At 44.0% G+C, this 15,755-nt stretch overlaps 1 protein-coding gene across 1 annotated transcript in view; it reads left to right on the top strand.

Annotated features, from left to right (window-relative positions):
• Lcp1 (lymphocyte cytosolic protein 1) overlaps positions 1-8,513 on the top strand; it is a 93,679-nt gene extending 85,166 nt beyond the window's left edge. The window contains exons 16-18 of the mRNA XM_028754280.1: positions 1,292-1,415; positions 4,263-4,387; positions 6,869-8,513. Of these exons, the coding sequence (XP_028610113.1) occupies positions 1,292-1,415; positions 4,263-4,387; positions 6,869-7,001 (382 nt within the window). The 3' untranslated portion in view covers positions 7,002-8,513. The remainder of the gene's footprint in view (positions 1-1,291; positions 1,416-4,262; positions 4,388-6,868) is intronic.
• Positions 8,514-15,755: the final 7,242 nt, after the last annotated feature.

The raw sequence follows: 15,755 nt of genomic DNA, 5'->3' as shown, positions 1-15,755 counted from the left end.
CTTCCTTCCTTCCTTCCTTCCTTCCTTCCTTCCTTCCTTCCTTCCTTTTAGTGCAAACAAGCATCTCATTCATCTCTTTGCATTTGTTCTACATATTTTACTCACCACTCTACACTAGGGACCCTGCTTCTTCCGTGAAAACATCATGATAAATAGACACGGACCTGTCTCCATGGGAACATGGTAAACATTATCTCCGTCAAAAATTCTAAGAAACAAGCTTGAATCGAGTGTAATAATTAATGCACAGCATGGTTTGGGAAAGAGGTCCTTGAGCTTGGAGGTGACAAAGGACTGTAACTATCCTGGAGATTGGACATCTAAGCCAGCAAGCATAGATAAATCCCTAAAGCAAGAGGATGCTCGATGTGAATTGGAAAGCTACTGTCCACTTCTGTTTGGTTGAAACGTGTGTGCGTGTGCGTGTGCGTGTGCGTGTGCGTGTGCGTGTGTGTGATGAGGATGAGGGAGGAAGAGGAAATTGAGAATGTCCTAGGAGACAGTGAGCCAAAGTGCGAAGGGCTTGATCTCAACTGTGTTCTTAAAGAGGAGTTCGCTGATTTGGGAGAGGAATGCAATGCCTTGCTGCGGGGTTCTAACTGCAAGTTCTGTAAAGGTGATTTATTTTTAAGGAAAGAAAATCTTCAGGTGGGGCCAGGTGTGGGCTCACTGTGTAAAGTGCTTGCTGTACAATCACAAGGACCTGAGTCTGAACCCTGGCTGAGAGCATGGCTACATATGCCTGTAAAACCAGCACTTGTGAAAGTGCACATACCTGAATATGTACACACACACACACACACACACAGAGGCAACTAAAGTCCTATTAAAAATAAAATAGGGGCTGAACTGTTGGCTCAACCAACAAGCAATTGTCCTTCTTGCAAAGGACCAGTTTGGTTCCCAGCACCCACATGGTGGTTCATAACCATCCATAACTCCAGTTGCAGGGCTCTCAACTCCCTCTTCTGACTTCCCCAGGCACCAGGCATGCATGTGCTGCACATACATACATACTGTCAAACATTCATGGACATAAAATTAGTAAAGGTACCACATTCTAATTACCCATTCATCAGTCATCAGCATTGATGGACCTCTGGGCTGTTTCCATTTCCTAGCTGCTGTGAATAGAGCAGCAGCAAACGCAGGATGAGCGGAAGGGACTTGCGTTATTAAATACCCCTTTCCCTCTCCAGCGTGACTGTTCAGGCTCTCTCCCATGATGTGTCTAGAAAGAACATCTTAGCTACTTTTCTGTAAGAAAACAATCACTCTTGATTTCACTCAGGTACACATTGAATATCCTGGAAGACATTGGAGGTGGGCAGAAGGTCAACGATGACATTATTGTCAACTGGGTGAATACGACATTGAAGGAGGCACAGAAAAGCTCTTCCATCGCTAGCTTCAAGGTAAAGGTTTCGTCGTCGTCTGCTTCTTCCTTCTGTTTTCATTACATGTTGAGTGACCTCCAGGGCCAGGGCTTTGATGCTTGCTTTGGATTCCCTTAAATGATGTTGTTTAATGTTCCCAGCCATTTCACTGACGAATTTCTCATCATTTTTCCTTTAACAGTTAATTTTCAAAACCTCCTCTTTTAAGTACCTCATTTTAGGCTCTATTCTTTTGAAGTAGTGTAACACACAGGAATCAATTTTTTCAAACGTGCACACTTCCAGTTCAGAGTTTCTTATATTACAGTGGTAAAGTGTAAAAGGCTTGTCTTAGGGCTTTACTGCTGTAAACAGATACCATGACCAAGGCAACTCTTATAAGGACAACATTTAACTGGGGCTGGCTTACAGGTCCAGAGGTTCAGTCCATTATCGTCAAGGCAGGAATGTGGCAGCATCCAGGCAGACATGGTGCAGGAGAAGCTGAGAGTTCTACATCTTCATCTGAAGGTTGCTAGCAGAATACTTGCTTCCAGGAAGCTAGCATGAAAGCTGCCCACACCTACTACAGTAGCGCACTTACTCCAACAGGGCCACACCTCCTAATAGTGCCACTCCCTGGGCCAAGCATACACAGAGCATCACAAGTCTAAAAGATATCTTGTGTGATATTTTTTTTGGGGGGGAGGGGATATGTACTTCATCCCAGTCATATTTTTATTAATAATACCATTATGTATTATCAGACTTATTAATTTTGGCTGTGTGCTCACAAGAGTCTTTCTTAAGGACCTGGACACTTGATTCATATTGCAATGATGTCCATGCCTCAGTGTTCATATTTAAAGGATTTGTGGGGAGGGACCCCTGTCACCCAAAGGAAAGAGAAGAGAAATTAAAATCTCTTCTCCTCAAGAAGGGCAAAGGCAGAGCTGGGTAGGCCAGTGTCAGGAGCTCCATCAACTGTGATATGGGACACTCCAAACCCCACCCCCACCCCACCTCAAGCCTTCTGCTCTGCTGAGCACAGGTAAGAGTGGAGGCTAGTGACTGAAGTGAACAGATCTTTCCAGAAAGACATTTGGAAAGGGGGCAGGGAAGAGCGAAGTCAAAGCCACCACGGCCACTGCTGCATTCTGAGTCCCAGGGCCTCTTCTCTCTGAGTTTGTCTTCACAGATTTCCTTATTTTGTAAGTAAAGAAACTAAAGCTTAGAGAACTTTCAGGGGTCACAGCCCATTAGCTGACCTCTAAGTGGGGAGAAAGCACCTTTGCTTGAGGCAATGGGGCCACGGGTCACTCAGCCATGGCTACAAACTGGCCAGTCACAGTGGCTTCTCCCTGGAGAAGAGCTGCTGTCCCAGAGCCTTATTCCGTGATGGTCTCCTGGGTGCCCTTGTGGGAACAAGGTTTGATGAGCCATGCTGGAACTCACTCTCAGGAGTACTTGTCAGTCCTCTCACTCCACAGGTCATTCTGCTCTGATTTTCTCTGTCTTCTCCCTAAGTCATTACAGCACTGATTAAAAAGAGCCACTTGGTGACGCAAACAGCTAGGTCAGATTAGCCGAGTTCCTTTTCAACGAGACTCTAAATCAATGCATACAGCTCATTCTTGATTAACCATTCCCTTGACATCTACTAGATGTCCACCACGCCTCACCCATTGTCAGCTCCACACCCAGGGCAGAATTTAGGGAAGAAGGCAAGGCTTGGATCACTATATTTCTTGAGAGCTGAGTTGTCACCAAAACAGCCTGCAGAGGTAGCAAAGGACGTTACTGCAAGAAACTAGGGTAAAGCCTCCATCTTTTTTTTTAACTACAATGCTTCTTTTATCAGCCAAGAGGAAATACTAACTAGACTCATTCTGATATTGAAAATGACTGTTCTGCCTCTATAGGAAAGCAGAGGTGGGAGAACTGGTATCAGGCTTTTATTCTGATTCATACTTTCCAATCACGCGCTGCTGGACCTCAGCAAGCTCGGACAGCAGCCCAGCCACACTCCCTAATGCCAGGACAGTGATTAAAGAAAGCACACATGCTGAGCTCTGTGCATCCACATCTGAAGGGTGTTCTCAGCACTAGACGTGAACATCCAAACATTTACAGATGTCCAGGATGTTAAGTCTGAACTCTAGGTTCAAATCCCAGCTCTCCCAATTCCCAGCAACTCACTTAACTGCATAAGTCCCATCTCCTCTGTAAGTGGAGATTAACTGAGGAACCACAGTCCTAGTTCAGTGGTTCAGTGTATGTTGACATGTGTGAAGCTCTGAGTTCCAACACTGAACACAGTAACAAAGATTAAACGTGAACATTAAACATCCACACCACAAAAAATGACCACTCTGTAAGGCTAGACGTTTGTTAGCTCCGTGTAGCCACCCATAATGTCCTTATACTTTAAAACATGAGGAGTGCATGCCGAGCTGTGTGTCAATTACAAAATAAGCTTCAAAAGTTAAAGCTTTTATAAAAGGAAAACCAAAAGAAAAAGAAAACATTCCTAAGGCCTGTGGTGACAAGAAAAGGCTGGGCAAAGTGTGTTAATTAGTGTCATTGTGCTTAATTCCACTGTTGCTGTTGCTGTCTCCATGGAAACCTTGAATTTTCCCCCCAAGTTCCTCAGAGAAAGGGCATCTGTTGTGACCCAGTCTACCTGTTCCCTCACGCATCTCCTGCCACTCACTATAGGATGCTAGATATGCTTTTCTTGCACAAAGCAGGGCTTTTCTGACATCTTTGGTCTCTTCTTCTCTATGTCTATTCTATAGGTAAGAAAAAGACCTGCCCACTTCCCTTGAGGCAGACGGAAGAACTCTAGAATGAATGTTGATAAACCCTCCCTTTCTCTCTGCATAGGACCCGAAGATCAGTACCAGCCTTCCGGTTCTGGACCTCATCGATGCTATTCAGCCGGGTTCCATAAACTATGACCTTCTAAAGACAGAAAACCTGGACGATGAAGAGAAACTCAACAATGCAAAGTATGCAAATAAACTGGGGGTCACAGAGGGGGGCACAGGTGCCAACTGGGCAGCTGTGGAACCTGATGTTTGTGCCTTGTGCAAATGCCTTATCTCTACTTACTGCAGACTCATCATCAGCTGAGGTGTGGTCCTGTAGCAGCTTCAGATGCTTGTATTGGGATGGAGGAAAACAAAATCTAGAGTAGTTTCATAAGCAGTAAGCAAGGCCAGAGATTTGAGGGTTCAGGACTTCCCATATCTTTCTGGGAGAAGGGGCACAACCTGGTCCTTTATGAGTCTGGAATTCACCCCTGTTTTAAAATCCCAGCAGGGCCCCTTTCTCTGTGGTCAGTTTTGGAAAACAGGTTCTTTTTCCAAATATCCCCACATGATAATAGTCAGCACAGTCTCCTGGAAAGATGTTAGGGTTAAGCTGTGCTTATGTGGAGTGTTATTGGGGTATCTAAGGGGAGGTACCAAAATGAGGGGGAGGCCAGGGAGGGGCTGTGGCTCTTTAGAGCCAATGACTTCTGAGCCTGAGCTCACCAGCAAAGACAAGTGAGCCAGCAGGAAACAGACAGAGAAGGCAGAAATTCTAGATAGAAGAACACCGTGAAAACAGAACAAAAACAACAAAACAACCACAAAGGTTGGAAACTAGCAAGGCCTGGGCTTGGTGTGCAGTTTAAGGGATGTAACAAGGTCACACACTTTTTAAGCTGCACAAGGGAGATTTCAGAGTCTGACTTCAGAGACCAAGCTCCTATGCATTGCCCTTCAAGGACAAGACACAGAATTCTTTCAAAATTGCTCAGGGCTTGGGCAGAGTAGAACATATCCTATTATGCAAGAGGCCCTGTGTTAATTTCTAGCGTTGAAAACAAAAACACAAGCAAATGTCTTTTTAAAGAAAAGAGTTTGAAGAGTTTTGGAGTAAAGTATATGCTTTGCAGACAGATCTGGGTTTGGTGGCCTGGGCTGTAATCCCCCTGCCAGGGTGACAAAGCCAGGCAGATGCATAGAGCTCATGGGCTAGTCACTCTGGTCAACGTGGTGAGTTCCGGGCCAGTGAAAACCACTGTCCAGAAAACCTAAAATGAATAATAAAATAATGTGGGCAGAGCCTAAGGAACAGCATATAAAGTTGTCCTCTGGCCTTCACATATACTCATGCATACATACAACACACACACAGACACACACACACACACACCATGAAAAAAAGGGAAATAAGTGTGGGAAAAAAGTCCACCTTAGTAAAAGTGCTAAGAATGGTTATGTTTTTGAGACAAGATTATATTTGGGGTTTGGGGTTGGGTTGGGATCTTTTATGTTTAATTTTTTTTAAACACTCATAGATTTTCATGCAGCTTTCTCTGTTTTGTGATGGAATCATTAATTTTCTTTATTAGTAATGTGGAGGAAGTTATTGAGAGATGGACAGGAGAAAGAATGGGTGGTGCTCTTAAATTAATTGGGTCACTAAAGTGAGAATAAGTTCTTTTGGAGACCAGGAGGAAGGGACGGGGCCCTGGGTAGGGGTGGGTGAATGTGTGGAGTAGCTACCTTAAAGAGTACAAAGAATGAGAGAACAAAAGAATCGCCAGGTATCCCTGTGAAAGCAGTCCTGACTAACAGATTCTGTAATGTACAGAACTCCGAGGCTTTTGTGTGGATGTGATGATTTCAATTGAAAAACAGAACATAAAAACTCTGACTACTCGAATAGCAGTGCACTATAAATAAAAAAAAAAAACATCTGTACATGGAACAAGAAATTATACACCCAGGTATTATGCATGACCAGATATTGTACACGCAGTTTTCTTCTTGTATTTCTGTAGTTGAAACACAGTCCACGGAGTGTTTGCTCCTAGCAGTTCATACTTAATTCTTGGACTTTTCCTGCCACACTCTGCACTCCAAGAGAATGTTTCTCCTATCGGTCTCAAAAGCAGCAGCAGGGAGCCTGGAGAGATGGCCCAACTGGCAAAGTGCCTGCCACCCAAACACAGGATCTGAGTAGAGATGCCCAACACCCGTGCTTAAAGCCAAGGGTGGTGGTGCACAACTCTAATTCCAGAGCTGGGGAACAGGCAGGAGACCCCTGGACCTTGCTGACCAGCTGGCCTCGCCAAATCCCTGAGCTCACCGAGGTTCAGTGAGAGATTCTGCCTCAAAAAGATAGGGTCAAGACTGATTGAGGAGGAACCCGGCGCTGACCTCTGACCTCTACACACACAAACATATGCATATATACAGTTTTAAAAGGTAAAAGTTGGGAAGGTCTTCAAGGGCAAAACACAAATGTTTCACAGTCATCCTCAGACCAGGGAGCCACTGACGATTCAGAGGGAGCTTAGTGAGCTGAGATTTGTCAGCCCATGTGGACAGATGGGGTGGCCAGCCTCTACCCTCACTGAGGGTTCTGTGCCTGTGCTCCTAAAGGGGCTTCCTCAGCCACTGCTGTTCAATATTTGCATGTCTTCTCTCTTTCAGGTATGCCATCTCCATGGCCAGAAAAATTGGAGCAAGGGTGTATGCCCTTCCAGAAGACCTGGTTGAAGTGAACCCCAAAATGGTCATGACAGTGTTTGCCTGCCTCATGGGGAAAGGGATGAAGAGGGTGTAAGTCCCAAAGGAGCAAGCCAGAAAGGGACACAGTCAGCCCTGAGGGTCAGCACACGGTGCTCCCAGGATACAGAGGACCGACCATTCAAGCCATTCCAAAGTCCTCAACCTTAGAGACAGTATCTGAAATTCTCATATTTGTTCTGCCAAGTAGCTTCTGCTATAGTTAGCAATACGTGCTTCTCTTTTTTTTTTTTTCTTCAGAAGATCTACTCGCCTACAGATATTTTTTTCTTTGAAATTCAACCAGGAAAAAAAAAAAAGCAATTAAAAAGAAGTTATTTCCAGATGCTCACCCTCCTCCCCTCCCTTCCCCTTGCTTTCACTGGTAGTCAAGGATATAAACTACAGTGTTCTCAAGGGTCACCTGATCTCTTCAGCCAGTTTGATCTAGCTGCTTTTTGCCTTGTTCAGACAAAGGACCTGGAAGAGATCATCAAACTTGCCTTAAATAAAGCTGGTCGCTAGAGGCCGACACTGGATGGTCACAGCCTCTCCTTGTATCTCCTGTCTCCCTGTGAGCTTGCTCCATTCCCCTCAGAACCATACCTACTCTATGGTCCCCGTTTTTGCCAACCTTGTCTCTAGGCCACTGAAATGTCTGACAAATCAGTCAAGCTTCCAAGAGTCTTTAGGAGACTGCAAAACTGGGGACTCAAGGAAAGTGTAATAGAGAGTAATACCACTAGGGGGCAGCATGGTGGGACCATGAAGCATCTACCTTTCTGAGTGCATCTCCAGGCATTTAACCCCAAGTGTTAGAAAGCTGCTTATTGTGGTGTTGACAAAACGTCTGACAACAGTCAGAAGCAATCCTGCCCAGCTTCATTTGCTTTTAGACATCGGCTTATTTGATTGCTGCCCAGCCATATCACCAATACTCACTTTGCTGGTACTGTAAAAGCTTTTTGCCACCCTAAAGTTCCTGGAAGGAGGGAGGGGGTTGATATGTGCCAATAATCTCTGTCCCTGCCTCACCCAAATGCTTGCATGGGCACATACACATATGTAGCTGGATGTCAAGAGTAGAATGTTGCCTAGGAACTGCCTGGAATTCAAAACAAAAGAGAACAGTATGAATTTGAATAGCTCCCACTAGATAAGCCATTTCCATGAAAACTTACCAAAAGCTAAAAAGCCACAGAACCTTGTGAACCAAAGCTCGACTCCCTCTGCATTAGTGAAAGGTTTACTCCCGTGGCATCTTCCTTAGGGGTAGAAGGATGTAATGGAACTTTGTTGTCTTCCAAAGCAATGGAAATGCAGGGCCTCAGCTTCATCCCCTGACAGTGGACTCTGGAAACCAATAGATGACTCTTTCCAGCTTCCAAGCAGTATTCCCACTGCATCTGAATGCAAAGTGTTTGGCTGTGACTTTAGTCTGAACTTGATGTAGCCTCAGATGATGTTTGCCCATCTGCCTCCACAAAGGAAGGATATTATTGCCTTAATGGAAAATGAAGATAAATCATGTTTAAAAAAATCTTTCCAAATAAAATGTTCCCAATTCTGACTGTTTCTGCATATGTTTAAAGGTTGCTTGCAGCTCACTAGCAGAGAACACATAATATCTGAGAAACTGTATAAGGTCTACACCACACACAACTATGGGCATGTGGTAAGTGGTATATCGAGGAGAAACATTTCAGCTGAAAGCTGAGAGATATGTTGCCATTAATGGCATGAAGAAAGTTGAAACAAGGTTTGTTCAAAATGCTTTGAACTCAGTCACGAAGATCAGGCTTGGCAATTGGTAAAATGGCTTCCCAAATGAACTGAGAAAATGTGCTTTGAGTCAGTAATATCTGGGGCCTCTCGTCCTCTGGGCTGGATCTCACTTTGGTAGGGATGAGTGTGCTTATCGGGGAAGAGGAAGTGAGTCTTCAGTAGGCAGCTCCTTCTAGGTTAGACTGCTAACACAACAGAAATTTGCCATCCATGTGGTGTGGCTCTGCCTTGACCCACAGAGAAACTCCATTGCTACACAGTGGCTAGGAAACTGAGCTTTGGCCTCTGAAATGTGTGCCCAGTCTTACCACTGGCTTATTTGTGGTATTTATCTGTGTTCCATGCACATGAAGAAGCTAACAGTACTATTGGTTGGGACAGACGGCAGCTATAGGTTTTATACATAAGCACACAGACTAAAGACAGGTGAGCTATACCAAGAAAGAAGAGCCATCGTGGAAGAGAGACAAGGTACTCAGTAGCCCAAGGGATGTGACGATTCTAAATTTAGCTATTTATGGTTACATTTCACTTGGGCAAGCAAAACGAGGCATGAGGAATTGAGCTGCACCAAGGATCTACAGTAGACAAAGCCCATTCCATTCCCCACTTAAACTGCACCCGAGGGTCTGTAGTAGCAGCCACTCCCTCCCCCATCCCATGCTAGGGGTATACTCTGAAGCTATGAGTCTAGGGGAGCCAGCTGAATTTTGTCCAGCTATTATTAAAACAGTGCAGGCTAAGAATTGACACAGCAGATATTTACAATATAGGAATGGTCGGGTTCTACCCTTAGGGCTTGTGAACCCCAAAGTACTATTGCATCAACCATCCACTCCAGACTCCATGCTGTCTCCATTCCTCAATGTTCTTCCCAGTTATCAACTACTCTTACCATTTATTTTGTGTCGTAGGAATACCTGTGCACACATCACACTCATCCTAAAGTGTTTTATTCCTTATCTCATGCCCTTCCACTAAATAACCTAACCTTATTAAGATCCTCAGAGATGGAGCCACATTGTCACAGAGAATCCAACTCACCTTTTCAATGGGTACTTTGGATTGTATCTGTATTCAAGCTGGGTTTGACTTATAGCTCATAGATAGTTAGATTGTCTCAGTCTTTTTGCCCTAGCAAATACAGCCAAAGTGAATAATAGTAAACCCACTACTTGAGCATAGACTTAATTCTAATTGAATGGGTACCTATCTATTTCTGACCTATCCAACTCATTACATACTGGGGGAATACAACAGAGATTCTTTTAAGTTCCCTCAAATTATATTACACAGAACCTGGGACAAATAGTTGAGCCAATCCCAACTTCTCCATTTTGTACCTATAGATGTTAATACAACAACTAAATAACACACACACATGCATGTACACACAGCTAAAATGAAGTGCAATAACAGTGTAGCAAAACTGTGAATGGAGTATTATGGGAACTCAAAACTTAATCCTGAATGAAGGATCCACCAACATTTGTCGGGGAGCTTGGTTCTGATGAATGAAAAACAGACAGGAACATTGACTACTTACATGTGTTGGTTGGTGCCTCCTCCAACCACACACGTTCCCTGATATTCAGTAAGAGCATGGAAACTGTTTCAGTTGTGATTTATACTAGTTACTAGCAATGTTTACTGACTGTGCTAAGCACTGAACAGGCAGACGTGATTACAAGGAAGATTATGAAATAAGTCTACCTGGAAAGGTCTCAGCATAGAGTAGGTTGCTGCCTGCCTGGAAGTTAGGACTCTGGAGTCCACATGATGCAATGGTTGGACTAGGTGACTTACAAAGTCCCAGCCAGCCTACTGATTGTATCCACGCAGACATGCATGTACCATGCACACATGCTCATCAAGGCTGCCCCAGGGGCACAATATCAGCCTCTTTCATAGACTGTGTGAACTCTTTGGCCACCTAAACTATGCTTCACTGTGCTTAGTGCCTGAAACACATGTCCATGTGCCTCCAGTGTCCCTGGGAAACCTCCAGTGTCCTTGGGCCCACCTCTTTCCAGTCACTGTATCTACTACCCCAATCTTAATTCTTCAACCCACTAGAAGGCACACAGCCTTGGAGTAAAGACTAGCAGTGTTCTCTTATAACCCAGACATTGCTTTAGCCAGTGAGGCTCTGCAGTCCCCAAATCCAGAAAGACAGCTAGATGTGACCAATCCTCTTGTGAAATCAGCCACTCTTCAGAGTTCCCTAATAAAATTCTGGTAACAGAAATCCCTTCCCTACCCCTTCCAGTAACAATGGCTGTTTTACGAAACATCCTATTTCTGAAACACAGCGTTTACACATATATTTAAATATTTTTCATTGATTTCTTTATTTACTGCCCCATGTGCCAGCAACTTTGGTATAGAGAGGTACTCTGCATGCCAGCAACAGAGAATGTAAATGCCAACGCAGCTACAAATGCTTTGATCTACAATGCTGTCCTGCCTGCAGGATATGCTCCTGCCATGGTGGCACAACGCCTGTGGGAGGAATCAACCAATATATGACTTGACTGAAGGCCCAATGCACAAGATGGAACCCGTGCCTGACACTGCTTGACCTGAGACTAGATAGGCCAGGGACATACAGTAAAACCAAACACTACTGCTCTACTAAAAGAACAAAGCAATAAAATGACTTCTAATGACATTCTGCTATATTCATAGATCAGTACCTTGCTCAGCCATCCTCAGAGGAGCTTCTTCCTGCAGCAGATGGGAAAAATACAGAGACCCACAGCCAGACAATATGTAGAGAGTGAAGAATTTGGAACACCCATCCCTAAATGGGATGTCTCGAATGCTTCCCTTTAGAGCTCAGGGAATCCTACAGAAGAGGAGGTGAAAAGAATGTAAGAGCCAAAGGGGATAGAGGGCACCAAGAAAACAAGGCCCTCTAAACCATCAGGATCAATGTACATATGACTTCACAGAGACTGAGGCAACAGGCACGGAGCCTACAGAAGTCCTTTGGATATATATTATGGGTTCTAGTTTAGTGTGCGAATGAGTGGGTCTCTGTGTTTCTATCTGTTTCTTCTGTCTTTTCTTGGGCTCTTTTCTTTCTGTTTGTTGTTAGTCCTATTCTGGTGTGTCAGTTTTTGTTTTACCTTACTATATTTTAGTTTGTTTTGTTTTATTATTATGCCTTAGAAGACTGATTGTTCCCTAATGAGAGACAGAAAGGAGGTGGCTCAGATGGGGGAGGGGAGATGAGAGGAACTAAGAGGAGTAAAGGAAGGGGAGACCATCATCAAGATATATTATGCAAAAAAATCTATTTTCAATAGAAGGGGGAAGAGAATTTAATGAAACTGAGGGGGTGAGGATAGCATGAAGGACAGAAGCAGGGGCAATCTAGTTTATGCACACTTGCTGTCCACAATCCAGAGTCAAGAAAGCAAGATGATGATAATTCTTACATTATCTGACACTTGAAAACTGAAGAGCTCAATTTAAATAAGTAGCTTGACTCTACAGGGAAGACCCACAGCAGAGGTAGCCCCTTGCCCTTGAACATTCCCAGGCCCAATAATTATAAAAAAATAGAAGTATTCTTTATGAATTGTCAGGACTGTGGCATTCAAGCACAACCATGGAGAACGGACTGAGATGCTTCACACTGGCATCAAAGCTTGAGAAACACTAGGAGGAACAGAGGTCTTATTAAAGACATGCAGTTGATAGAAACAAAATCAGCTAGGATCAAGTTACAGCTTTCAATGTGCACTGAGCTTGAAGGCTGAAAACATCCTTTGAATACCATTTTCCACCATCAGAACTTGTTTGAGACAGATTACCGCTTGCCTTCAGAACTTGTTTGAGGCAGAGTATCGCTTGCCTTCATTTCTGCATCCTCCACTACCTTCCCACAGTTCCTCTCTTACAGCATCTTCGCCTCAGCACAGATCCAAAGAGTTTTGTCTTCCAGTCCTCCTGACCTCTGACCTCCTTGTACATATATGCTCTGTACATTATATAACCATATAATTATATATGTAATATATAAACATATAACATATTATACAATATATGTATGCATATGTACACACACACACACACACACACAACACCAAAGACCAGTCCATCTATTTCTCAAGATACAGCAGTTCCTACTCTCAGCCATACTAGTCTTTAGTGTTGTGTCTGTGTGTGTGTGTGTGTGTGTGTGTGTGTGTGTGTACATTAAAAAAGCTTAAGAGAGATTTCCACACTTTAAAGTATGGAGGAAGCACACCTGGCATTAGCCCCTACAAACGCCCCGTATCTTTCTCTGACAGTCAGTTCCTACAGGGCTGATGGAGCCTCTAATTTGCCCCTAAGAGATTCTATAACATTGGAGGGAGCTTAGCTGATTCAGGTCAGCGGCCCATGCATGCTGACTGCTCATTCGAATCGCCATAAGAACTTTAGAAATAGTTTGTGCTTGTAATCATCGTCCCAACAATCAGATACAGTTGGTTTAACATGGATCTCGAAAAGTTCTCCAAGTGACTGAATGCGCAGGGACATTTGAGAACTACTGTTCTGTATCTGGAGTGTGGCTCCGAAGCCCTGGTTGGAGCACCTCAGCAGGCGAATAGAACAACCAGAGTGAATATGAATTCATGAAAACATCCCAACAATAATGCTTGCTCTCTCCACTGTTCTAGCCAGCCAGCCAATGAGCACACTACGCTCTCGGTTGCCAGGCAACCTTCTTGGAGCTACAGATCTCAGACACAGTTTTGCTCACCAAAGCAAGGAAATTGGACCCCGGGATTGAACTGTCTGCTTTCAGTTTTTTAAACGTCTTTTAAAGGGTGTCTTCTTTCCTCCCCTTTAGAAATGCAGGAAGCCAGATACTCTAAGAGTTGTTGTAAATTATAACACGGATTCATTTTCTATGAATAAACATGAGAGAGAACGTGTGAAGCGTGAAAAGATCTATCAATTATGTTCTTCAAAGCCTCCCGAGATTATGCAGCTTTAATGGCTGAGTAATTTTGAAAAGAAAGCTTGGAAATTGAGCTGCACCTGAACTCTAATTTTATTTTTTTATAAAAAGGCATCAAATTAATTGGCTCCCAGAGCTTCTCTAACAATGAGTCTGAAGTGCATGTCTGAAACTGGCTGCTCGAGGCTGTCACGGCCCGGCCCTTGCTCTCACTGAGCTTGAAGTTGGGAGAAACTCCAAACAGCAATCATTAGAGAAACTTCTGCCTTAATAAAGGAAGAGGGTGACGAGGATTCATGAAATCCTTGTTTGGTTACTTTTGCCACCTAATATTCCAAATTAGCTGGAGACCCGATCCGTGAATGAATGGCCCCCCAGTGGATCCACGATCCAATTCCCTGAATCTGATAGTGTGTCTCTTTGTATGGTAGTTCACCACCTAAAATAACAGAGGAGGAGGACTAGCTGTTTTGGAATTGTGATGGGCCAGACGAGCTTCTGAGCAGAGCATGCACTGGCCCACGCTCACGCTTTCTCACTTACCTCTTCAATATGAATGAGCTGTGCTGAGCACCTGTTTTTCCCCTGTTCAGCCCTTACCACAACTCTCTGATATAGAGAGTCCTTAGTTTTTCAGGAGAAGAATACTTTTAAGAGACTAAGAGATTGTGTGTGTGTGCATGTGTGTGTGTGGTATGCATAATCTATATATCAAAGTACTGAGGTCCAGAAGTAATAATTCCTACCCATCAAATAATAAGGCAAACTTCTGATTAAAAATAAGACATGAGGCAGCAAGACTGCTCAGCAGGCCAAGCAAAGCACTTACTGCTAAGCCTGATGACCTGAATTTGATCCCTGCAGCCAACATGGTAAAAACAGAGAACCAATTCCTGTACTTTGTCCTCTGACCTCCCCAGACAGAGTCAGACCCATGATTGTAACCAACACTTCTCTCTGCCTATGTACACATAAATGTGTATACACACAAAATATACAATATATAGGATATATGCTATCATATATTTTATTATCACTATGTATATATAACTCTACATATACAGATAAATATGCAAATACACACATGTAGTCTATAGGGATGGAAGAATGTTTCCCAACATTTCATCATAGAAATATAAATTAAAACTAAACGGAGAGGCCACCACACAGTTTCCAGTGGAAAGACTGACTGAAGCAACTAGTGAGAAGAATGTGGAACAACTAGGCCTTTAATAACTGACCATGCCTCTTCCCTAGCAATGACGCTTTAAGAGAAATGAAAGCATGCAAAAAGGCTTGTAGAAAGATGCCGATAGCAGCTATGTGCATAATAGCCCAAACTGGGAGCATGCCTGATGTCCTTTCACAGAAGAACAAATAAACCATGTTACAGTCATATAACTGAATGCCACCCAGCAGTAAGAGGGAATTGTGGAGATCCCACAGAGGAAACACGGGGGCGGGGGGAGGTCCACGATGGTAGGTCCCAATAACTTGAGAAAGTCCAGAGTCCCAGGAGTTTTATTATTCATGGTATGTGAAAGATGGTCTAGGTGCACCCCCCAGTTTAAGCCAGGGGGGAGCTGGCTTAAATAGGGGCTGGGGAAGAGGGAAGTCACTTAATTTAGCTATGACCTCTGGCCTTTAGGTAACTCATGAATATGGAAATCTCTTGAGGCTAAAGCCTGTAGTCATGCCTTCTATGTGTGTGTGTGTGTGTGTGAATGGTGATGCAAACCTCTCTGGTAGGGGCTTCCTAGCCAAACGTGACTGCAAGGTGCAGGTCAAATGGAGGTCTAGACTGCAGGTAGGAGCCTGGATTCTGGGGGGCGTGGCCAAACACCTGCCGTTTCTCCATAGGGGTTCAAAGCCCATGCCCAGCCAAGAATCAAGATATCCTTCCAGGGCCAGACAGGGAATCATTTACTAGTGCATAGAATGACACAGAAGATAACAAAGGAAGCTGGGATAAAAGGCAGCAGCATGCTGTGTGATCCTGCAAAGCAGGCAAAGTTACCCTAGAGAGGAAGAGTCACAGCAAAGGCTGGTGCTGCAGTCTGAGAGACTGAC

Source organism: Grammomys surdaster, unplaced genomic scaffold (genome assembly GCF_004785775.1).
Source record: "Grammomys surdaster isolate TR1022 unplaced genomic scaffold, NIH_TR_1.0 125985, whole genome shotgun sequence".
Taxonomy (NCBI): domain Eukaryota; kingdom Metazoa; phylum Chordata; class Mammalia; order Rodentia; family Muridae; genus Grammomys; species Grammomys surdaster.
Note: the sequence above shows the minus strand (reverse complement) of the source record. Positions and strands in the feature narration are given on the sequence as shown.